This window comes from Paramisgurnus dabryanus, chromosome 8 (genome assembly GCF_030506205.2).
Source record: "Paramisgurnus dabryanus chromosome 8, PD_genome_1.1, whole genome shotgun sequence".
In the NCBI taxonomy this organism is placed as follows: Eukaryota; Metazoa; Chordata; class Actinopteri; order Cypriniformes; family Cobitidae; genus Paramisgurnus; species Paramisgurnus dabryanus.
The window spans coordinates 15453208-15479750 of record NC_133344.1 but is presented as its reverse complement, the minus strand read 5'-3'; the positions used below and the strand labels follow the sequence as shown (position 1 = coordinate 15479750).

At 36.6% G+C, this 26543-nt stretch overlaps 1 protein-coding gene across 2 annotated transcripts in view; it reads right to left on the bottom strand.

Annotated features, from left to right (window-relative positions):
* Positions 1 to 536: 536 nt before the first annotated feature.
* Positions 537 to 26543, bottom strand: part of st14 (ST14 transmembrane serine protease matriptase) — a 43450-nt gene continuing 17443 nt past the window's right edge. The window contains exons 4-19 of one of the 2 annotated variants that reach the window (XM_065280648.2): positions 24684 to 24754; positions 22899 to 23071; positions 20912 to 20947; positions 19445 to 19670; positions 14803 to 14939; positions 14494 to 14597; positions 13701 to 13810; positions 13316 to 13446; positions 13114 to 13218; positions 10789 to 10896; positions 10388 to 10501; positions 9731 to 9850; positions 7210 to 7390; positions 4707 to 4978; positions 4338 to 4474; positions 537 to 1890 (exon numbers count right to left, since the gene is read on the bottom strand). In XM_065280648.2, the coding sequence (XP_065136720.1) occupies positions 1729 to 1890; positions 4338 to 4474; positions 4707 to 4978; positions 7210 to 7390; positions 9731 to 9850; positions 10388 to 10501; positions 10789 to 10896; positions 13114 to 13218; positions 13316 to 13446; positions 13701 to 13810; positions 14494 to 14597; positions 14803 to 14939; positions 19445 to 19670; positions 20912 to 20947; positions 22899 to 23071; positions 24684 to 24754 (2187 nt within the window). In that variant the 3' untranslated portion in view covers positions 537 to 1728. Of the gene's footprint in view, positions 1891 to 4337; positions 4475 to 4706; positions 4979 to 7209; positions 7391 to 9730; positions 9851 to 10387; positions 10502 to 10788; positions 10897 to 13113; positions 13219 to 13315; positions 13447 to 13700; positions 13811 to 14493; positions 14598 to 14802; positions 14940 to 19444; positions 19674 to 20911; positions 20948 to 22898; positions 23072 to 24683; positions 24755 to 26543 lie in introns of both variants that reach the window. The other variant, XM_065280647.2, reaches the window with a different exon arrangement.

Below are 26543 nucleotides of genomic sequence, written 5' to 3'. Positions count from 1 at the left end.
ACCTCTACCGGCGGGAACCTGGTTTTCCCAGGAGGTCTCCCATCCAAGTACTGAACAGGCTCAACCCTACTTAGCTTCAGTGGGCAAGCAGTCTTGGGCTACAGGGTGATATGGCTGCAATGATATACCATATGGTATTTTAATATTGCAAACTTATATTTCATTAATCAAAGTGCTGGGTGAATAAAAACCATAACTATAAAAGAGAAAAAAGTGTGTTTCCTCATATTACCATTTTTAAATTATGTTGCCAAGTCCCAGGTCAAAGTGGGTTCCAAACTGAAAAAGTTTGGGAACCCCTATATTATTAAATTAAATGGTTAAAAAAAAACAGAAAAGACCACTAATCAATGCAAATAATGATTGAAGATAACGTGGATGTTGGTTTGTATCATGTCCAAGCTTATTTAAAATTGAAATAGAGCTACTGTACAGTATATTCACTTTCGACTGCATTTTGGAAAACCAAATTACAAGAAAATGAACTCAAGCCAGCACAAGAATAAAAACGCAATAACTAAAAGATGACAAATGTATAACCAGCATATATTTTATTGCAAAGAAAACATTGTAAAATCTAATCTGAATACATTAAAACGTTTGCACTGTTACACAATACCAACAAGTCTTTAATCTTCTAAGTTAACAAGGGGGGGGGGTATAAACTCCTTACAAACATAAGTCACCCGAAACAATTAAAAACTGCCACACACAGTCCCTGCAGTTAAAAAGGACTGAACATTTTGACACTTTAAAACTATTATTATGTACATAAATAACATCTCCGCTTTTGAGTCACTAAACTACAAACCCTGAGTATCTTACCAAGCAAGTGGACTTTCCATTGGAAAGGATCTTTTCACATCCATGAGGAAATGGCAGTACAGATTCCTCAATACATTTGGCCCTCTTTGATGGAGAGACCATCCTGCTAGCTAGCTTCAGGCAACAGCTTTGACTTTGATTGGCCGGAACGTTACCATTCAGCAGAAGTGAGTGACCTACGTTGGCCTTGGTTGTATTGGCAAATGGATGATGGAAATATCCCATTTTTACCTAATCCTCCATTTCAGAGTTTCTGCACTGAGGTCCCGACATCACACAGTTGTAAAAAAAAAAGGTCAGCTAGGGTTGTATGCTTACAGAAATTTCTAGATTGCAAAGAAGCTTTTCACCTTAGCAACAAAAAAAAGGCTTGGGATTGGAGCTGGTGCCAAAGCCAGAAACACAAGAGTCATTGCTTTTAATAAAAAACAGGGTCCACCTCGTAAGAAAGGCACAGTATATCTTGATCATACGATAAATGTCTTTAAAACAATTAAAATTCAAGAATTAATCTCCACATTTTAGTGGTGGTGGTCTTTAAAATGCTTTGAAGTGCTTTATACGAAGTAACGGTTAAAAGAATCATAATTAAACAAATAGAGACATTAAAACATAGCGGTCACATTTGTAAAATGTCATTTAAAAATGTATCATCCACTTTTTAGTGTGCATGTACAAAAATGATGCATAAAGTCAAAACCATTTTGTCCGTACGGACCGATGCATACACCCACCCACCCAGTCGTTTCAATCAGTTAGTGTCTTGTAAGCTTTGAACAATTTGACCAAATATTGTCCAAAGCTGTACTCAGTCTTTTTTGGTGCACGGAAGGCTCAAATACATTATATTCACGTTGTTGTAACGTTTCTGCCCTCGCGCTTTGGCTGCAGTTGCACTGTCCACTATAAAGATGTGATTTCGCGGATCCAGTCTCGCAGTTTGGTGACCCGTGTGTAGACGCCAGGCTTGTTCCTCCGAGCGCAGCCCTCTCCCCAGCTTACGACCCCAGCTTGGAACCATTTTCCGACATCGGAACGACATACGAGAGGACCGCCAGAGTCTCCCTAAAGACGGCGGGACAAAGAGAAATGTGGGAGATGATGATCAGTGTGTTTGTGAGAGAAGTAATACAAAAATAAATCAAGAAAAAATGTGTGTGTGTTTGTAGCAACTGAAGACATTTAAATTGATTGTAATCACTCAACATTTATTATTTTGTATCTCTAATTTAAGCTGCTTATTTACTGTGTCATTTCATTCCATTACAATTATTCCTGAATGATTTGTTTTGTGTGTAATACAATTCGGCTCTTAATTACTTTGCCAATGTTGCAATGTAAACAGACGTGCCAATAAAGCATATTTATATTAGGGGACAAGAAAAGGCGGGGGAGACAAAACAACACAGGGAATGAAAGAATATTAGTGAGGGTGAGGAGGATGAAGCGAAGCACAAACCTATGGTCTCCTCCTACCCGTCACTTGGACAGTACCCTTTCAAAAAGTACATCGTTGCCCCCAAAGAGTGCATATTAGTCCCTCAAAAGGTACATTTTGGTACCAAATTATATTTTATTATGGCTTTTTTAAAGGGTACTGCCCTAGTGACAGCAAAAGATCACTTTATGACCAACAGTGTTTAACGACACCAAAGGAACCACAAGACCCAGACCAGATCCCGTATGACAGAAAAGCACAGTGAGATGATTACATCTACAATAAGAGAGACGCGCCGAGCGTTCAGAAGAGGAAACTAGATGAATAACAAGTGAGATAGAAGTAGAAATTATGGAAATCAGCTCATTTAAATATCAGGAAACAAGGTAGAATAATTAATCTTCTCCACTACGTGGCTGTATACACGCTGCAGGAAGACAACAACATTACTGGTGCGCTCCCACAGCATTATGCACATGTCATATTTGTACTGTAGGTGTTTCTGAATGAATGAAACGGGATGAAAAACACTCCAGGCTCAACAATGCATCTAAATGACTATTAAACCACCTTGAATTCATTAACATTGAATAAATGTGTAATTTCTTATGTAGAGGAGATATAAAGACTTTAAATGAGAATGGTGATGGAGAGGGGCTGGTTTGGTTAAATGATGTGAAATGCTAATTTGGGGGAAAAATATACAGTAGCATCATTTAGATACAAACTTTTAGAGGTACCTGTGCAGTCGAACATTTCAGAAAATATTCTGGTGTGTTTGTACTTTGTATGCGCATACTCACCTAAAGGATTATTAGGAACACCATACTAATACGGTGTTTCAGCACCTTGTTTAGTCAATGAAAGGGAGTCAAAGCATTCTTTAGAAATGTTTGCCCATATTGATAGGATAACATCTTGCAGTTGATGGAGATTTGTGGAATGCACATCCAGGGCACGAAGCTCCCGTTCCACCACATCCCAAAGATGCTCTATTGGGTTGAGATCTGGTGACTGTGGGGGCCATTTTAGTACAGTGAACTCATTGTCATAGTCAAGAAACAAATTTAAAATGATTCAAGCTTTGTTACATAGTGCATTATCCTGTGGAAGTAGCCATCAGAGGATGGGTACATGGTGCTCATAAAAGGATAGACATGGTCAGAAACAATGCTCAGGTAGGCCGTGGCATTTAAACGATTCCCAATTGGCACTAAGGGGCCTCAAGTGTGCCAAGAAAACATCCCCCACACCATTACACCACCCACGCACAGTGGTAACAAGGCATGATGGATCCATCTTCTCATTCTGTTTACGCCAAATTCTGACTCTACCATCTTAATGTCTCAACAGAAATCGAGACTCATCAGACCAGGCAACATTTTTCCAGTCTTAAACTGTCCAATTTTGGTTAGCTCGTGCAAATTGAAGCCTCTTTTTCCTATTTGTAGTGGAGATGAGTGGTACCGGGTGGGGTCTTCTGCTGTTGTAGCCCATCCGCCTCAAGGTTGTGTGTGTTGTGGCTTCACAAATGCTTTGCTGCATACCTTGGTTGTAACGAGTGGTTATTCCAGTCAAAGTTGCTCTTCTATCAGCTTGAATCAGTCGGCCCATTCTCCTCTGACCTCTAGCATCAACAAGGCATTTTTGCATACTGGATGTTTTTCCCTTTAACTGAGCAGATTGTGAAATACTCAGACCGGCCCGTCTGGCACCAACAACCATGCCACGTTTAAAATTGCTTAAAACCTCTTTCTTTCCTGACATTCAGTTTGGAGTTCAGGAGATTGTCTTGACCAGGACCACACCCCTAAATGCATGAAAGCAGCTGCCATGTGTTTGGTTGATTGGATAATTGCATTAATGAGAAATTGAACAGGTGTTCCTAATAATCCTTTAGGTGAGTGTTTATATACATAAATAAAATGCATCACCACATACAATGTGACCCTAATCAGAACTGAAATGCGATTCTTCAAACTGTCAAACAAACCAAATCTATATAATTTGTGAGAAAAAACTACTCTGGAGTGCACATGGAGTCAATGAGTGTGTGTGTGTTTTCTTTATTTACCTGACAAGCGTCCACACCTCCGCCGAGGTAACCACTACACATCATCCTCGATGTCACCTGACCCTCGGTCACCATGTTGCATACTGTATCATTAATAACCTTTACTTCAGCCTTCTGTAGTATTTGTGCGACATCCCCTGTAACACACGCATCCAAAAACATGAATCCTGATTTGAATAAAGATTCACATTTATATAGACAAGACAATTCATCGAAACAATTGACGCAGTTACTCAGCCAAAACAAAATCTCAAGTCAAAGGATTGATAAATGTCAAACTTCAGAGCAAAAATGAGACTATAATTCAAAAGACAGCTCAAGGAAAGAAGAAGAGCAGAGGGCAGCCCTCAGGCACACAAGCTGTCTCACCTCCCTCTCGCATCGTTCCCCAGCCCGTAACAAAGCAGGAACTGCCAGACGAAAAAACGTGAGTTGGTGCTGGTAGGCAGATGGGGTGCACGGTGTTGCTGAAGTTCAATGGCTGACTAAGTTCCAGCAAGGCGATGTCATAATCAGAGGTCTGCGTGTCGTATTTTGGGTGGGTGACGATGGTCTTCAGATTACGCACCTGGACGCCGGGTTCCTGGTTGCTCTGGTCTCGCAGGCCACTGTATGTCACCCAATTAGATGTCATTTTGTAGCTGTTGGGATAATGTAGGGCAGAGTGAGATTTCAAGCATAGAGTTTAGTTTTGAGGACAAATTCTTGTTTCTTGAAATAAAACTTAAAGCTCTCATAACACACTCATCTCATGTTAATCTTAAGTACCTATATGAGTAGTATTACATAATTCATATCTCCGAAAAGTCTTTATTTTTATCAGATCAGCCTATCAAATGTTTTCAGAAAAACACCACCCCCATCGCAGTAGGAGCGAGTCACGAGCAAGCAACACACACGTACCCACCATCTCTTGCGTTCGTCCACCTATTTCAATGCTAAAACAACGTTATTTTGTGTATTTGGTATAACACAATGTGTTTGTGTGGAAAAAACACATTATTTTCCACATACTGTACATTTTTGTAGCTCCAGACTTCTTTCCTCAAACACAATGATTTTGTAAAAATCTCATAGATCTGAAAACCAATTTGTCACTGATTGGCCAGCTAATCTGTCCATTGTGATTAGTCTGAATATCTCTGACGTCATCCAGAAATGTGACGCTCCTTACCATGTTTGAAAGATTCGGTCACAATGCAATGCTAACAGGAGTTAACTTAAAGGCTGAGTCCAAAGCGGGAGGAATTATGAGAATGTCGGTCTTGTCTGCATCACCAATCCCAGGAAGTAAACTGTTGCCTAAAATCCGTGTGTATGTTGTAGTAAAAAAAAGAAATAACTCGCGTCATCGTTCACTTTGGAGTTTGTACCTTTAGCATAACGTTTACATGAACTAATACACACTTACACACCAAAGGAAATGTAAAATCGTAAACTGGACCATAGTTGCTCTTTAACATTATATGCACTTACAAGCTTGAAGGAACAACGCTAATGAAGTCGCTCTGATTGACGCATGGGCACGCTTTCCAGGGGAAGTGCCCATAAAAGGAATATGGGGTCACTGATACGTAACGGGTACCCATGTTTCGAACAAAAAAACTTTCCGAAACTTGTAGGAAAGAGTTTAGCACAGAAACACTTTGCATTTGTTTAGCATGAGGATTACAAATCTAAAACTGTGTTAATAAGTCAGAATGCATGAAATACCATTAAACCCCCTTTTTAAGTTAAGCCAATATGAAACCATGTCCACAACCAATCAGCTTTTTTATGCATTTCTGAGGCCAACAAGACACTGAATGAGATTTTAATTAAACTGTTTATCAGACCTGAAAATGTTTCAATATATGCCAACGTGACAACTGTATGTTGTTGGAGGGGGAGTTGGACAAATAAGAGGGCTTTGTTGCGGAGGATGAGAAAATTGGTCTTGGACACATTTATATTCCTTATTATTGTCTCTACATTTACCAGTGATCACCAAATACCACATGTTTCTTTACTGTAAATGTTTATAGTATAACATGCACTGATGCTTTTTATTTTTTAGATTGTTTAATTACAAATATTTATATCAAAGAACCCAAATCCAGTCATGGACACGTTGCGGTTTTGAAAATGTTCCCCTTAAATGTGGAAAAAACACCAAAATTGTTTTGTATGATGTCATTTAAAATCTTGTGCAAAATTGTACACAAAGAAATGTTTGTAACTGTATGCTTCTTTTTTTGATAGCATTTACTTTTTTTATCAAAATGTTTTATGACACCTCATAAGTCTAATTTCACGAATATCACCCATATGAGTTTCTTTATTCTGCTGAACACAAAGGAAGATATTTGTACACAAACATGAACACTATGGTAGAAAAAAAATACTATGGAAGTTAGTTGTGCTTAAAACACGTTTTTGGTTATAAACATTGCTAAAAATATCTTCCTTTGTGTTCAGCAGAACAAAGAAATTCATACAGGTTTGTAACAACCCGAGGGTGAGTAAATGGTGACAGGCTTTTCGTTGTTAGGGTGAACTATCCCTTCAAGATTAAAATGTATTGATGATGAACTTGTAAACAGAGTAAACTGAGTCAATTTTAATTTCTTGCCGACTTTGAAACATGCTTCAAGAGAGCATATTACCTTTAAAGTCTGCTTATTTTTATAAAACAATGTAATAAATCATTATAGGAAAGCCAGATTTTATTGCATGTCTAGTGCTCCACCTGCTGACCAATAAGAATAACTACAGGCTCAGATTCATATTTACATTTGAACAAGATATCTGAAGAAAATCAACTAGTGATGAACACATAAAACACAACAAACAGTTTAAACACTAAAAAACTCCTTTAAAAGCGTATACTCACGCATCATCAGTCTGAATGAAACAGTGGGCAGCGCACAGGAGCCATTTGTTGGAGATGATGGAGGCGCCGCAAACGTGCCCTTGTTTCTTAAAGTGCAGACTAACCTGCCACGGCCACTCACCCACATCTGCGTTCTGCCCCCCAACAATACGGTTGTGCTTGTAGGGTCGGCTTCCGCAATCTGTAACAAGATTGTAGGAATCGTTCAAAAACAGTGCAAAAGGGCGTTGCATTGACATGCTGAGATGAGAGGTTATGAGGCCCCGAAAAGAACCAGTAGGAAAAAGATCAGAGTTTGAGCAGTTAGGACTGTAAGACAGCGAGTTGCTTTTGCTCTGACTCACAGGACCATCGGCCTTTAGCAGGGCTCAGCAGAATCATAACAAGGCGAGATATATGGAAAAGCGAGCCATACTGGCAGATAAAAAAACAAGAGGAAGAAAAAACAGAAGCTACTGTAGCAACCCTGAGGCCTATAAAAGTATAAAAGCAAGCAATGTCAAGTGAGGTTTCATAAAAAAAAGCTAATGGCTTTGGGCTCTGAATCTAAATCTTGTACACTAATTACCGCATTGCTGATAACACAGCAAGTTTCTTGAGATCGGAATCGTTTATAAACTTTCTGAATTCACAAAAAGACTATAAAAGCACAATAGGAATCGCATAACCTTTAAGTTATTCAAGTAGTTCGATTCGCTTCTGGTGTGTACACAACAAATGCGAAGCATCTGGTTCTTCGCTCTAGATTACTTACAGTATTTAACTTTAACTTCATGCTAATTTTCCAAATTAGGTTGAATAAAATATTTTCAACTTTCGCGAAGACACATTTGAGGCGAATAGCACATGTTTTCTTTTCCGGCGCAATCGTGCAGCCCAATTCGCGCAGCCCAATTCGCATCAATCAAAACATCCCGCGTGGGTTTGCGTCTTTGAATTGATTTTGTATGTTATATACTCGCGCACATAGTTAGATTCGCTTTTGGTGTGTATGCTCCATAATGCTGCAAAAATTTCAACTTGCGGGAAGAAGCGTTTGAGGCGAATAGCATGTGTTTCTTCGCAGCAACCAGGCCCCCCAATTCGCATCATTTGCATCACCTCACGGGAGTTTGCGTCTATTCGCGCCTTTAAATTGACTTTGTATGTAATACACTCACACAAATACGTATTTACTTCTGGTGTATACGTCGCATAATGCTGCGTCCCATAAACACACCAAAAGCAAAGCATCTGGTTCTTTGCTCTAGATTACTTACGGGATTTAGTTTCGTGTCATGCGCATTTTCCAAATTAGGTTGAATAATTGCGCGAACACACGCATTTGAGGCAAACAGCATGTGTTTTTCGCAGCAATCGCGCATCTCAATTTGCATCAATTGCATCACCATGCGCGGGTTTGCGTCTATTTGCGTCTATTTGCGTCTTTGTATTGACTTTGTATGTTATATACTCAGGCAAACTCAGGTTACTTTTTCTTCTGGTGTGTATGCTCCATAATGCTGCGTCCACACCAAACACAAAGCATCTGGTTTTTCGCTCTAGATTACTTACAGGATTTAACTTGAACTTCATGCCAGTTTTCTAAATTAGGTTGAATAAAATATTTTCAACTTTCGCGAAGACACGTTTGAGGCGAATAGCACGTGTTTTTTTTGCGGCAATCGCGCAGCCCAATTAGCATCAATCACATCATCCCATGCGGGTTTGCGTCTTTGTATTGATTTTGTATGTTACATATTCGCGCAAATAGTCAGATTCGCTTTTGGTGTGTATGCCCCATCACCATGCGTGGGTTTGCGTCTATTTGCGTCTTAGTATTGACTTTTCATGTTATATACTCATGCAAACAGTTACTTTTGCTTTTGGTGTGTATGCTTCATAATGCTGTGTCCACACCAAATGCGAAGCATCTGGTTCTTCGCTCTAGATTACTTACGGGATTTAACTTCGTGTCATGTGAATTTTCCAAATTTGTTTGAATTAAATATTTCAACTTGCGATGCGCTTAATGCGAATAACGTGTGTTTTCAAACCAGCGCGACCCAATTCATCATTTGCATCACCCCACGGAAGTTTGCTGCTATTCACGTATTTGAATTGACATTGTATGTAATACACACATGCAAATATTTTAATTCGCTTCTGGTGTGTACGCCCCATAAGAGTGCGATGGATTCAAACCAAATGACTGCCTACTGATGTGCAAATACAGTATGTGACCTTGTCTGAGATAACCCAGCTAAAGTATTTTTTGTGATTTTGTTTTCTACATAAAATCATCCTACATAATGTAAAAGAACACTTTGTGAAAAGACAACATTGATGTGTTTAATATTAAGTGAGCCATGTCAAAAAAATTTAATCAATGATGGAATCCGGCACCTAAGCTCACAGGGTCACACATATCTACTATAGAATTAATAGTAAATACCGACATACCGTCTAGCCCGTATAGACGTCTAAAATAGTAGCAATAGCATGAAACAGGTATATACCATAAAAAGCACACGTGACTTACTGCATCCCTGCTCGTCTGACCCATCGCTGCAGTCATTGTCACGGTCACACTCTGCGTTCACTTTGTTTACGCAGTCGCCATTTGTACACCTGTAGGAAAACTCTGTGCAGACACCAGTGGCTAAGGAGAGATGGAAAGAAAGAGAATAAAAAGCTTAGTAAACAAAGACATTAAACATCAAATGCATCTGTTTTCAACAGCAAAGAGCTACGCCTTGTTTGCGGAAATGCAAGAGGCAGCTTATCGATTGGCCCTATTGATTGTGGGAAAGGTCACGTATATCTGCTGAAAGATACAAAAACAATGAACAACTTTGGGATAGAGTGGGTGGGTGGTGAAGAAAGGCTGAAAAAGAAAAAAGGCTCAAATGTAATTTCACTACTATTTCAGTCCAGCCTTAAAGCTATTGCTCACAATTGCCTATGATTTAGCGTAATAAAGCCGGTTAATTATCACATGTCAGTTTAACACCAGCTGAGGCAAAGAAACACTCACACAAGTGAATACAAAGTGAAGCTTTGTCACAAAACATGCTAAAGATTCAATGTTTTTGCAGGTCTCTGTACTTCAAACTTAAGTAAAACTGTAGGAAGGTTATTTTTTGCAAAAAGTAAATATACAAAACAAAGTTCCTATAGGAAAGTTAAATGCACTCACATCCTTGGCAGGAGGCCTCATCACTCCCATCAGCACAGTCGCGATTCCCATCGCATATAACTTCTTGTGGGACACAGGAACCGTCACCGCACCTCACCTCAGCCCTGCCGCAATCTAGATGGAGGAACGTAACAATATTGAAGTTTGTCCATCATTGGTAAAAGCAGCTTTGTTTAAGTATGCCACACTACAGCAAGTCTTATCCAATAGGTGTACCTCGTAAGTTTTACTCAACAAGGCTTTTTTCCCATAATATGACTGAAGTACTCATGTACCCCTGGTGGACCTTTATGAGTGACCCCTTTTACAAAGAATATTATATAAGTGCAGATTTCAGAGACGAAACCTGGCATTCGGTAAAAGTACACAGTTTTGCTCTCACGTGAAGATGAGACACTCACCACAACCCTCTTCATCGCTGTTATCACCACAGTCATTGACTCTGTCACAAACAAAGTACTGGGGTCTACATAGGCCATTTTTACAAGCAAAGTGCTCCTCTTCACACTCTGGAAAACAAAAGCACACGTAAACCATGAAGATTTATAAAACACAATACATTAAACAACACCGCTCACCATTGTAAGACAACAGGACTCTCATTAAACGGTCAATTCAGTGTAAATAAACAGATAATATGTATTTAACAAGCTCAGTGGAGGCTTATTGGCTTTTGTTAGCAAGTGCAATGTAACTAATTTTATATATTGAGAAAATGTTGAAGTCATTGAATTATTTAAAGGGATAGTTCACCAAAAAATTTAAATTCTGTTATTATTTAACTCTTTTTATGTTGTCAATTAAGAGAAAATATTTGCATAATAAAAAGTGTTCCTGATTAGGTTTTATGTTAATTTGTAATACCGCAATTATCCACTAGGACAGCAAAGTTGCCCAATTTATAAAAAAACTAAAGCAAAAAAATTATTTACTAATTTTAAACTTCGTGTATGTTTTGATCATCGTTCTGAGTCTGATCTCTAACAAAATTCCTTCAGAAAAAATGCAATTATTTTTATTAAGAAAATACCCATATTTAAAGGTTTATAAGCAGAGAAAAAATATACATAGGATGAAACTTTTTTCCAGTTTTGTTTGTTTGTTTGTTTATTGTTTGTTAAAAAGCAGAGGGTCTGTTCTTTCATTTGATATATTTGTATGTTTATATATTTTTAGAATAAAATTTTCCTGGAATGCATTTTGTGAAAATCACAAAAAAAGTTGGCGGGCAACTTTTCAAAAAATGGCTAGCGGAGAAGGTTGTTAAGTGTGCAGGGGTTTAAAACCAGCGAGTTTGTTGTTCCTGCTCCCTGACACCAAAGAAATTTCAGATCGCCTAAACATAAAGACGTGCTTGGATTAATGGCATCAATTTTAAGAAGATTGCGGTCATGACAGTGTTGCCCTAAGAATAAATCAGCTTCTTTTTTGTCTACCAATCAAGTGACTTGTCATAAAGGAGTAAAAAATGAACAAATAAATAATTGAGGAAACTATTGCCCCCCCAATACTATAGTGTATCAGCGATCTCTCAAAATGGAGCATATCGCCCAACACTATTTCAAACCTGTAAAAATGTCTGTGTTCTGTAGATTTTTATAATGGCCAAACAGATCTGGGGCGGCATTCACTTCCATAGTATTACTTGTTCCTGCTAAAAATGACTTTAGTATTTTTGTCTTGTTTTCAGTAAAAATATACAAATTCTTAAATAAAGATGCGTTTTCTTGATGAGAAAAATGACCTAAGAAAATAAGTCTAGTTTTTAGACCAAAAATTTAAATTTAAGTAAATCTGTGCTTAAAACAAGCAAAATATCTGCCAATGGGGTGAGAAAAAAAAAATCTTAAAACAAGTTACTTTTTTCTTGAACACTTAATTCAAGCTAAAATTTCTCACCCCATTGGCAGATATTTTTGCTTGTTTTAAGCACAAATTTACTTAAATTGTATATTTTTGTCTAAAAACTAGACTTATTTTCTTAGGTCATTTTGCTCATCAAGAAAATACATCACACACACTGCAAATTTTTTTTTAAGAAAACTGATATTTTATTTTCTGTAAAAATATCAAAAAAATCTTAAATAAAGATGCTTTTTCTTGATAAGCAAAACGACCCAAGAAAATAAGTCTAGTTTTTAGACCAAAAATATCAAATTTAAGTGATTTTGTGCATAAAACAAGCAAAACGAGTTTTCTTGAATTTAGTGTTTAAGAAAAATGTTCAAGATTTTTTTGCTTACCTCATTGGCAGATTTTTTTGCTTGTTTTAAGCAAAAAGCACTTAAATTTGATATTTTGGGTCTAAAAACTAGACTTATTTTCTTGGGTCATTTTGCTAATCAAGATAAAGCTTCTTAATTTAAGAATTTTTAGATATTTTTACTAAAAACAAGACAAATACACTAAGAATTTTTTTTTCTTGAAAATCACTTTTTGCATTGCAGAAACACACAGTGTGAGCGCAGTTTAAAAGACGAGACGTCAGTTGTGAGTCATTCAACTCTATCTGTTTTTCGTAAAAACCACCTGATGCGTGCAGCATGGTTATGTGAACGTCTGAATGGCAAAACAGCTGGATTGACTAAGCAATATGATGTGTCATTGCTTCCCAAATTATTTAAAACACAAACCACAAACTTAACATTACAATGGGCTCCAGTTTCGAGAAAGCAATAAACGTACTGTTTTATATAAAAAAAAAAAAAAAAAAAAAAAACACTTACTGCAGTTTTTCTCATCACTCATATCTTGACAATCATTCCAGCCATCACAGCGTAGCTCGTTCTTGATGCAGAGACCAGAAGGACAAGCAAACTGACCAGGACATGCTGCAGATAAAAAATAAAAGAGACATTTCTTTTTTAAACTTTCACCTACGATAAAAAGATGATGATGATAAACAGTAAAAACTCCAGGGTTACATACGGTTTACAGGGTCGTAGGCATTGTAATTGGCTCTGAATCCCTTATCTGTGAAGGATTCATCAGAGTGAAACTTCACTTCCAAACTGTTGGTGAGGCTAGACAACACAAATCTAGTTTTCTCTCCACAATACCTTATTTAGGAAAAAACAAACATACAGTACAGTGTTAAAACAACCTTGCTTAATTCAATATCTTAAAAGCTGTCCTTGTTAAAATAGGTTAAAATAGGCTGCTTAAAGGGTGAAATGTGCATTTATTGCATATCTGTTAAGAGATCCTTCTGAAAGTTACACAATGCACCTTTAAGAGAGTTTTAGTCCAAATTAACACAAATTGCTTATGTGAAACTTTCTGCTACAGTGCAATGGATTATAACAGGACTTACTTTTTACCCAACACTTCTACGTAATCTTTGTGGCAGGTGGTAGCATCCACCCCTGGTTCTTTTACTCGAAACATGTTGAACTCAACCTTTATCTTCTTGCCCGCAGCGACCTGGAGACAGATTACACAAAATGTTCCTCAAGACAAATCATTTAAATACCTTAATGAGTATTTGATAAATGCTCCACCATGGTTAATGACCACCTTATCCTAAATATGGGCATGTTTTTGGGCATGTTTTACTATAAAAAAAGTTTTAAATTAATATGTGTTGGTTTATTACATTTATGTAATACTAAATTGAAGACATTTTTGTTTAAAGACACTCCATTATTTTAAGGTTGGCTGGACATTTTTGGGGGGGCAGAAGGAAAATCTGGGGGGGCAATGCCCCCCCAGCCCCCCCCGTAGACCCGGCCCTGTTTCAAATTCATTTGTGCTTTACAGCAGTGATTCTCAAACTTTTTCGACGTGCAGCCCCTCCCCCCAAAAAAAGTACCGGTATGACAAAAACTCTCTCATATTTTTTATTTGAATTAAACAAAACATAATAAATTATACAATGTAGTGATGTTGGTTAGCCTTATTTTTTAACAACACATAATTTGAGAACCACTGTTGTACAGAATAAATAACATATTACAGAGTTTATAAAATATATATTAAGAACTAAATATTTATTATAAAATATTATAAACCTAACAACTAATTTTCTATTTCAAAATAAATACAAAAATAAGAGTAATGTCTGTTGGTATTCAATGAAAAAAGTTTTTAAAAAATGTGATTCTTACATTAATGTTCCAGAAGCAATCCACGTATGGAGGATAGAAACTGGAAAAATAAGGAGAGGTGAAGTTTCCCGTAGGACTGGTCAGAGATTGTCCACAGCTTCCAGCTAGAGATTTTAAAATGGGTAAAGGAGAAGAAGAAAAATGTATTATGAAAATGATGTTGAGGACTTTCAGTCCAAATCAGTATTCTAATTTATTTTAAAGTTTCAAGGCTGCACCTTGACATCAGTAAACATTAACAAAGACAAATCTAATCTAGATGTCAACTTTAATGATACAGCCTGCAAACTGGATGATCATAGATTTTACCTGTTATAACAGGAACAGCCTGGTAAACCGCTCTGAATCCTGGCCTCCGGACCACATCCGTCACCAGATTAATGAGCATGATGTTACCAGAAGAAGTCACCTCTAGAGGATTTGTGGGGGGTCGAAGTCCACACTGCCTGTAATGAGAACATGCACCAGAGTTTCAAAACATGACTGTACAAATAAATTCTTTATTATTTTGGTATTCATTTTTTTTATTTTCGTACATATAACTCAGTGTATGCTTTGATCATCGCTCTGAATCTGATCTCTATCAAAAGTCATTCACAAAAACGCAATTATATCTTTTTTGCCTCAACTTTGTATTTTTGAAAAAAAAAACTACCTATATTTGAGAGATGACAAAAAGAGCAAAAAATAAATGTAGGATGAAACTTTAGTTTTTGAAAGCAAAGGGTCTGTTCTTTCATTTGATATATTGTATGTTTATATATTCAAAGAGTAACATTTTCTGTAAGGCATTAAACTTTTGTAAAAATCATGAAAAATGCCGGCGATGGCAACATTTTTAAAAACGCTGACAGGGTAAAGAGTTAAAATACTGCATTAACTAGATATGCACTGATATATCCACAAATATCGGTAAAAGCCGATAAAAGCAAAAAGCTTCCCTGCCAATGACGAGTTTTTACGGCAATCCATATTTCCGCTATTTTCCACTAGGTGGCGCTTACACAATTTATAAAACACTAAAGCATCCACTGATCTAAAAAAAACCCTGTAAAATCTCTGTATGTGTTGATCATCTCTCTAAATCTGATCTCTAACAAAAGTCTTTTACAAAACTGCAATTATCTCAGTTTTTTGTACAAAATTTGGTATTTTTGAAGAAATGTACCCATATTTGAAAGATGATAAAGAACAAACGAAGATAGGATGAAACCATTTTTGAAAGCAGAGAGTCTGTTCTTTCATTTATATATTGTATGTTTATATATTTAAACATTTAAAACATTTTCTGGAATGCATTAAACTTTTGTAAAAATCATGAAAAATGCTGGCGCTGGCAACAGTTTTAAAAACGCTGACGGGGAAAGAGTTAAAATACTGCATTAACTAGATATGCACTGATATATCGACCAATATCGGTAAAAGCCGATAAAAGCAAAAAGCTTCCCTGCCAATGACGAGTTTTTACGACAATCCATATTTCCGCTATTTTCCACTAGGTGGCGCTTACACAATTTATAAAACACTAAAGCATCCACTGATCTAAAAAAAAAAAACCTGTAAAATCTCTGTATGTGTTGATCATCTCTCTAAATCTGATCTCTAACAAGTCTTTTACAAAACTGCAATTATCTCAGCTTTTTGTACAAAATGTGGTATTTTTGAAGAAATGTACCCATATTTGAGAGATGATAAAAGAGAACAAACGAAGATAGGATGAAACCTTTTTTGAAAGCATAGAGTCTGTTCTTTCATTTATATATTGTATGTTTATATATTTAAACATTTTAAACATTTTCTGGAATGCATTACACCTTTATGAAAATCATAAATGCTGGCGCTGGCTGCAAATTTTTTTTTAAACGCTGGCACGGAAAGAGTTAAAAACAGCCGATAGTCATCGAAAGAAAACAGGGAAATGCAATGAATTTGAGCTCCGTGTATAGAAAGTGTAAAGAAACATCACTAGTTTAACGTTCAAAATGAATGGTGAATGAATAACATTTAGAATTTAGTTAATGCAAGTTAATATAACTACCAAACTATTAGCATCGGCAGATATCACTGAATAATCGGCTATCGGTCGCCAGGGAACACGCAATAAAAAATGTGTACTCAAGTTTCTTGATAAAATCGTTAAAAAAAAAAAAATGTAGACATATTGCTTACTGAATAAATTGCTTGAATTGCTTATTGACTGAATCTCACTAATGTCCAGCTTACATTTATACCAGACTAAAAATGAAACCTGAACATTACATTTATGCATCATTTACAGCATGTCCTTTATGTATTGTTTGTTGTGGTATATTTTTGTATTGGTGTTTCTAAAAAAAAAAAGGAAATAAAAAAGACACACACAAAAGAATCTAGAAACAAATATGAAAATTGTAACCATACAACACAATTAAAGCTACATTTCTTCAATGCTATCTGACTTCCACCTGCAGAGCCCTCTTCACAGAACAAAACAAACACACTTCCCTACATTAAATAAAGTGTGTAAACTGCATTAAATGAGATGTAATCTTGTGTGAAACTACACGACAAGCATCAAAGTCAAACGGGTATATCAAGTTTGCAAGCCTAACAACAGAGATAGAGAGAAAAAGAGAGCGAGAGAGATACCTGAGGCGTAACAATGTTATTAAGAACCGAATTGCCATGGCTCACAGAAATTTTGTGTCACCTTGGAAACTGTGTAGTGCTGTAAAATTACATTTAAAACTCACCGGTTTCACAGTACAGTTTATGACCTTTAGATGATGTGTTTGTTATAGTCAGGAAAACAAATAACACTATCAAGAAGAAAATGTTCCCCTTCACTAAAGCTTAGCATGAGGTGATTAAACATTAAAATGTAGCTGAGAGGCACAGAAGAGGTCAGGTGGTCTTCACCAACCAATCTTTGGCAGGATCTCTGACTGGGCGTTCACACCAGAAGCGAATGAAGCAAATAAATCAGTTGGACGCTTAAACATTATGTTAATTCGCTTAATTCGCGCATAAAATACAGATGTGAATACTCAATTTGCTGGCTTAAGCTAGCTTGTAGTCTCAATATGTATATACAGCTCAAATTCAGTAAAATTTTGAGATTGTCCGACCACTTCACTCACTTTTAAAAGCAAGATCCTTTTTATTACGGTTTCTATAACAGTACGAAGATGTGTCATTGAGCGACAATGTTTTTGTCCTCCATTGTTGTTTTGTATTTCTGCCTCAGCTCGCTACGTCATAATCACGTCACTACTAGAGCAAACTCCTGATTGGTTAATGCAGTGCGAATATCTGCCAAAGTTCAGATTTTTTTAACTCCTTACACATGCCAACTGCTCGAAATGCTCAATTCGCACCACATCATTTGCGCTGGCCCATTCATGTGAACCGCGCTGCAGGATGTGTATTGCATCTTTGCATTGATTTAATATGTATGCTTGACGCTTCATTCGCATCTGGTGTGAACGCACGAGACAAACTTTGAAAAAATTTAAGTTAATCAACATCGGACAGGTGGATTTAAGAGTTTCTAAAGCAAAAAATAAATGTCCATGATAGTGATCGACCGATATGTTTTTTTTATTATTATTGCAGATGCCGATATTAAAGTGACACTATGTAGTTTTTCAACCTTCATAATATATTTTCAAGACCCTTGTGATGGTACATAAACTTAAAATAGGTTGAAAGACATGTCTACCATAGCCTGACGAGGTCTGTATTTCTTTTACTTTTAAACTTGGGGTTTCGGGTAGTAACCAGAGCACAAAAAAACCTACGAAAATCTGCTTTACAGCATACGTTACATCTCCACTTACTCAAATTCTGACGTGAGAGCGCAACTATTTATTTTCCTGATGTTTTTGTCATGTCCCAAGCAGCAACTAATAAAAAGAAACCCAAGGACATGCTGGAAGGTACACTGAGGACTTTGTGACCTAAAGAGTTGTCTTCTTTTCCTTTGCGACAGTGCTGTGGTGCTTGTGGCCTCTAGGGGTGCTAGACGTGAAAAATAAAAGTCTAGCACTCCCTAGTGGCTAAAAAGTTCCACGGTGTGCCTTTAAGAAAGCTTTATGGCCATTTTGGCGATATGAGGCCGATATAAAACAAATGGTATTACAGTAAATAAGAGACGAACAGAAAATTGGTGAAACTAAAAAAAAAACATTTGTTAAGCATAACATTTACAAATATACCCTTTTAAAGTACTTAAAACATATCTATAAGACATAGTTAATCTGACATCTCACGGTATTGTTTGAATACTGTGTGTTGAACTAGTGTAGTGTTGTGTGTGACACAATGTAACGTCATGTTAAAAAATGAAAAATTATTGGATATTTTACTGTCTGTCAGACTTTGGTTTTACATTGAGTGACACGGTGTGTCTTTTTAACTATAAAAAAATCTAATTTAAGTAAGAGAGAAATTTTCTGGCCGATGCAGATAATAAAAAAAATCTAAATATCGGCTGATATATCGGCCACTTTAACATACTGTCCTATCACTAGTCATTGACTTTTAAAATGTACAACTAAATCGTAAATGATTAGGAGTCTTTATACAAACAAGCATTGGTCTGATCTATCAATGTGGATAAAAAAAATGTACTGAGAGCGAAAACTGGAGGAATTGGCTTACATGCCCCTTTGGCCGCTTTTGATATTTGTTCCACAAATGTGACCCATTCAATCATTGACCTTACTTAGTAAATATTAAAGATATAAAGGTTATATTTTCACATTATGTAGGATGATTGTATGTAGAAAACAATAAATCATAAGAAAATGATTTTAGCTGGGTCACAAATGTCATTCAAAAGGTGCCTACAAAATGCCACTGTTATAAACTATTAGACTCAATAAACTAAGTTGTTTTTGTAGAAAAAGAAATTGACAAGGCTAAAAAAAAACAATCTTTGGGTGAACTACCCCTTTATCCCATGACTCACTTTGTGATGGCCCGAGTGCTGTCTGGACTAAGAGAATTGTAGATGGCCACATAGTCATTGTTACAGTCATCCTCCACGTGGAAAGTCCTAAACTTGACAAGGATGGCGTGGTCCTTAGGGGCCCGAATCTGCCACTGGCATCTGGATTTGGCTGGGTATCTGTTGGGATGGTTAGGGGACACAAAGTTCTTTTCGGTGGTGTCAGCCTCAAGAGTGTGAAAGCATTCTTCTGAGAAACATAGGAAAACATAAATCACGTCTTGACATTGAAAAAATTTAAAGAAACAATGTTCTTAAGAGACACCTCTTCAATGGTGAAGAGTCTACCATTTAAGTATTTGTTAAAGGGACACTCCACTTTAAATATGCTCATTTTTCAGCTCCCCTAGAGTTAAAAATTTGATTTTTACCTTTTTGGATTCTATTCAGCTGATCTCCACGTCTGGCGCTAGCACTTTTAGCATAGCTCAGCACAATCCATTGAATCTGATTAGACCATTAGCATCACACAAAAAAAATAACCTGCAGTGGTTACTTTCAATAGCAGGGGACTATTTTCGGGCACTGCGTAATATCACCACGCCTGCTGCCGCCATGTTACACCAGCAAAGTCCTTGATTATTACGCCAGAATGAGAGTAAAGTTCCTAACCATATCTGCCTAGAAAAGTGAAACTTTTAATTTTCTGTCAGTCTTAGTACACGATGTAACTACAGAAGAGTCAAGTTTTAAATAGGAAATATAATGAAACTATTTAGTTATTTTTAGTGCAATGTCTAATCAGATTCAATGGATTGTGCTGAGCTATGCTAAAAGTGCTAGCGCCAGACCCGGAGATCAGCTGAATGGATTCCAAAACGGCAAGAATCAAATGTTTAACTCTAGGGGAGCTGGAAAATGAGCATATTTTCAAAAAAAAGTGCAATGTTCCTTTAACATTAGGTAATGCATAATATACTAACAATGAACATAATCTTAGTTCATGCTAAACATTAGTTAATACACAATAAACTAACATAAACAATCGGAATTGGAAAACAACTAATATTAACAAAGATTAATAATACCTGAAAAATTATATTGCTCACTGTTAGTGCATGTTGCAGTAGCTAATGCATTTGCTAAGGGTAACAAATATAAACGTATGCTAAAGTGTAACCACTATTTCAGGTACATTTTCAAGTCATGTCAATTTGGATTTAATTTTAAATTGAAAAAACAAACAACATCTAGGTGCAGATACTTGAAAAGCAGCATTTTTAAAAAGTTTCCGAGGTTGAAATTTTTTTCCTTCACTTTCCTGCACTGCTGTGCACAGACAGGTAAGTGTAAGGAAAAAAAGAGAGATAGGGAAAGCGTGAGATGGAGGCGGGCAGGCATTTTTCAATGAGTGACAGGAAAGAGCTCGACAACCCAGGTGGAAAATTACAGCGCAGTGGTGACTGAAATGGGACACACTTTACTCACTGGATTTGGGTTCGCGGGCCATCCGAGGGTCTGTTGCTGCAGAGAGAGAGAGAGAGAGAGAGAGAGAGAGAAAAAATGACTCATGCTGTACTTTTTATGTCCTTTTTCCTTCCATTTTGCAGAAGCCTGTCAGCCATTCTGTTCTTCCTGCCCTTCCATCTCCAACGTTCACAAATACAGTTTTTACTTTAGCACAGTTACACAGGTCTCTGTGTGGAGACGTTATTCGGTGCAGGGGTGTCAATCAGGCCTGGTGCTCCCATGTACACGATGCAAATGGGGACAGGAGAGGAACAGAGAGTAACAGCTTCATTTCAGAAAGAGAGAGATTTACTCTGCTGCATTGATCTGCACAGCAGAGGCGGCAACACAGTGCATTGCAGGCTACCAAGTGATTCTAAATTATCATTATTAAATATGCAATCAAATAGGTCAAGGATCTACAGTGCATATTTTGTTAAAATTGTAAAAATTTAGTTTTCCACCCCTTTATTCTGAGTCTTAGTAATAAATGCGCTTTTACTGTTGCTGTGCTGTCAAGACTTCTATGCAAATGCTTGTTTTGCATGTTTAATGATCAATGGCACTTTGCTGCTCTTGAAATCGCTCTGTAAGATTTCTGACTTGCTCAGTGTGATTTGCACGGGTCCATCCAATAACAGCTTTCTTGCAAAAGCCTGAATTACAGGTTTAAAAAACCAATCTACTTAAGAAACGTGCTTCACAAACCGGTCAGACTAAAATAATATGCTTTCATAGTACAATGGCCTCTTATAAAATAGAAAATTTAATGACCACTTAAAAAGGTATAGTTCACCAATATATAAAAACGATATAATTTCCAAACCCTCATACCACTTTTTTGTTCAAGAAGACATTCATTATACGTGATACGTGATAATACGTTAACCCCTCTCAGACCACTGAAATGGACATCACGTGTTTTGTGGTTCAAACCAATAAAGATGCAAACCAACCAAAATAAGGAACACTGATTAAACACCTGAAAAATCAGGTCTAATGATGGATATATGTGCTATATGTCATATCTGGGATAGCATGAGGATGAGTAAATTATGAGACAGTTTCAGATTTTAGATAAATACTACAGTGGTTTTCAACAGGGTGCCCATGGGCACAGAGGTGCCCGAAAAGCACATTCTAATAAATAAAAAAAAAAAATTTAGTCTATTACTACATATACATAAAAGAAGCCAAGCTAATTATAAAAATGTTATCATTAATAAAATAAATAAATAATATAAAAAATATCTCAAAACAGTAGCCCTCCAGATTGTTTTATCCATTGTGGTAGCCCTTGCTCACAAAAAGGTTGGAGACCCCTGAACTACTTATTTAGGGCACGGCATAAAATAGCACCCATAAATCTATACAGGGAAGAGCAGAATTTACTGCATAAGAAAAATTTTTGCTGCACAATAGAATGAAAGGTTTTAGTACATTTCAAGTACTGTATTGTCCTGATTATAAGATGACCCCGATTATAAGACAACCCTTCTTTTCAAAGAAAAATGCTTTTTTCAGGACCTACTCTTGTCTTATAAAGAAAATGCTTTAATTTAAAAACACTTCTAATATGTCAAAGGGGAACAGTTTGGTTCCGCACATTCTTTAATATGGCATACAGTACCATATAACCTGCAGTCCATCTGGATTTAATAACAGTTAACTGCTAAACAACTGTAATTTATCAGGTTGCTTCAGTCCAGGTGAGCCTGTTTACCTTTATGTGTATTTGGCGCCACCTACCATATTTTTGCAGGTGTAAAATAGTATTGCATGGCTTAACATAAAGGACTGCCTGATGGCCTGGGACCAGGGTGAGAGATGCTCGGGCCAGTACACCATACTGTCACTGGCCCCATCTGGAAAAAATGTCTTGCATTCGGGACAACACTGTAATTTGTGGAAACCATTGTGATCTTCATCCTCTGTTCCCTCTTTAAAACAAGCAAATATATCTTACTTGAAGCAGTGATGTCTGTGTCAGTGACTGCAACGGTGCCTGTGCGTCTGCTCCCTTGCCGAATGTTCTTCCGCAGAGCCTCGATCACACGATCCTCAGTCAGCTCTGGGACAATCTCCTGGTCCGTCTCAGGGATGTCAAACTGGCTCCAGTGATAAGCTGTTAATCCGTCACTGCATCAGAACCAAAAACATTGTTGTATATTTTCAAAGAAAAGTAGTGCTTGACAAAGATATTGGTATATATATTATTAGGACGATAAAATCGTTAGATTAGTTGGTCTGTGACGTTACAGGCTCCCGCACCAACGTTGGACCGCACAAACTGTCCACTCAAAGTCAGGCCTGTTACCTTCATACAACACAAGCTGCACATTATTAGCATTTATGCTATAACCTGGCTGTACAAAAATGTTGGATTGTTCATTAATGTGCACTGTCCCAAAAAATAAATGAATAAATGAAATGAAATAAAATAAATGAAAATCAGGCGCTGCTTCTTTTCACTGCACAACCAGCTTGGTTAAAAGCAAGGCAGTGTTGCCAGGTCCTTGGCCTTTCGGCAGAGTTCTGAATTTGGCTATTTTTTAACTTGTTTCTGCAGGTGGATGTTTTTCTGCGGGTTAGAGATGGAAGGATTTGATCATTATTTGTTGGTATTTAGGCTGTAAATAGTCATTGGGATGCTTTTGGACCAATTTTTAAATGGCCATTGGGCTGGTTTTGTTATACAGATCTGGCAACCCTGACATGGAAATGATGGAAGACGAACGCTGGTTAATAAAGGTTTAAATTCATCCTTTAATAAGCGAGTATAACTGTTGTTGGGTTTTCATTAAAATAGTATGAACCACAAACTAAGCATCCTTTTTAAAGTAAGGGGAAAATCCAGGTTTTCATTACTGTAAAACACATGCATATCACATTTATATCTCATAATAACTTAATTTGTTAATAATGATGTTCATTCTCAGCAAGGTCTGAAGTTGAAGATTAAAATGAGTTTATTGATCTGTGGCAAAATCTCCTTCCATGAAGGAGCAAATCCATGAAGACTTGATTTGTTTTGTTTATTTATATTTTTACATTTAATGATGTTTTACTATTTAAAGCTGCACAAACTTTTTATTTAAGGCTTAAAATATTAAAATCAAAAAGTTTATACAAGTAAATCTCTGTAGTGTGTGGCTTTTGCACTTTTAAAAGTACACATCTACACTTGAATACCACAATTTAGTGCCTTATTTAGCTATAATAAGTGAAAAAATGTAATTGAGTAAAATTTATGTTTTCATGCAATAATTCAATTAGTCGATTATTTGAAATAATAACTGATTATGAAAATAATAGTTAGTTGCAGCCCTATATATGTTTTTACAATCTGGCTAAACCCAAAACAGCACAGTAGCTTTATATATGCCGAGTGAAATTCTCAAACCTGACTTATTAGAAAAATAACAATTTAAGGTTTCATTCATGTCAGCATGTTATGTGCCAAAGTTTAACACCTATACTTGCGGTTAAGGATTTGAACAGCAATTCTATGCAATAGTAATAGTTACGCTTGCCTTTCAACCCTCATTAATAGTGTTAGAAATGAATAATTTATATTCTAATAAGGGAATATTTGCACAGTTTCCATGAGACTGTTATTAATCTCCATCAAAGAAACCACTAAGCATTAAAATGGTGACACATTCTTTAATTAAAAAAATATATATATTTTTTATAGCTCTTAAATTAAGACAGCATAATATAAAACTGAATCTGAATTGCTAAAGAGTACCTGAATGCAGTGATGACTGACTTGGTGTAATATTTGGAAAGGAACGGATCTTTGGTGAACGTGTCATTCATCTGCAAACAAACAGAGCATTATTTGTGATTGATCTCAGTATATTGATATAGATAATCAAAGATATGCAGTGCAAAAACATTTGTGATGAAAAGAAAATAGCAATCTGATCAGTGTCTTTTGTGGCCACACTGATCAAAATCAGTAAGATAAATGAGGTCATATTTAGTCTATAGAGATGTTTAACATCTGAACCCTCTTTTTAATCTTTCTTCATAGCCTTTGCTACTGCAGTGACTGTGCAACAATGAAATATATTACATATTATGTGAGAAACAATAAAACATGCATAACATAAATCTCACAGCAACTATCCAAAAAAGTGAGGAATATTTAAACCGCAAAATGTTTAAGAAATTGTATTTTATATACAGAAAATTAAGCATTTTGAATTATGACACACACACACACACACACACACACGCACGCACGCACACACACACACACACCACACACAGTAGCCTACTGTTATATAAAAAACTAATTCTCATAGCTGTAATATAAAAATAATGGGATCATCTCAATTTAATAAAACTGATTTCAATAATAAATCATTGTGTCCAGAGAAGATGACTTTCATTTCTGTATTATAATATCATCAATGAGATTTGGGGGGGGGGGGGGGTGCTTACATGTCATACCCATGTTAAAATGAAAAAAAAATAGGCTTTTATTAATTTTATGCGAACTACAATTCCTCATTTTCCTTTTGATTTTGGCCTAAATTCTTTCTTTCCGTGATTAACCCATAAATCAACCTGCAATGTGACTAAACCATTACATTGCAACTAACCCCTAACTGGATGCTTGTTGGTGAAAAACACACACATTTGACAGAACGTGTTCACTGAGATTAACCTGACAGCTACAGATGGTTGTAAACTAAATCAAACAGTAATAGGCCTGCTAGTATAAAGCCCCATCTATCGTCACACATGCTGAAGATGATGTTGCCTTACAGAGGGACTATAAGGACTAAAAAACAAAGTCCTGGTTGCCTTGTCTAAGAATAGCCGGGATCCTTGTCATGATTCTTTGCATAATATAACAACATGACAGCTGGTACAAACGAATGGGCTGTCGCTCTCCACCATCAGCTTGCAGGCATCTATAGCTTTCATATCAGCTTTGTGTAGCATCAGAGCTGCCCTAAACTTTGCTGTTGTCGTTTCCTGTCAGCAAACTTGGAAAGCTTCCTCGCTGCCTACATAGACAGCTGCCTATTGAGTCAGCATCCCTCAGGGGTCATGCAACCTTAGTTTGTCTCTACATAGGCAGAACACTTAAGCACAGCACAATAACAAAAATATGGGAAGAGTTCATTTACATCGGGGAAATAAATATAAGACACATCAGCATTTTTCAAGATTTAAAGAAAATTTGTGTGGAAGAATCACTCCTGAGCAATGCAGACGACTGGTCTCTCCATACATGAGGCGTCTAGAAGCTGTAATCACCAAACAAAGGCTTTTCTTCAAAGTATTAAATAAAGTGTGTCCAATACTTATTCCCCGTGTCATTTAGCTTTATATATTATGACTCAACTTGTATACTTAAATGTTCTGATTTCTTTGTTTGGATTCAATATTTTGCTTGATGGCTACATCTGGTGGAAATTTTGTGCAAATAGCCCACTTAGAAAATGCTGATGTGTCAAATACTTATTTCCCCCGCTGTATCGCTTTTTCAAGCTGATACTTTATGACTCCTGATTAACTGGTTAGTTGCATTTTATTACTGGCATTGAACATCACTTTATTCTGCTTTACACAACAGAACAAACCTACAACA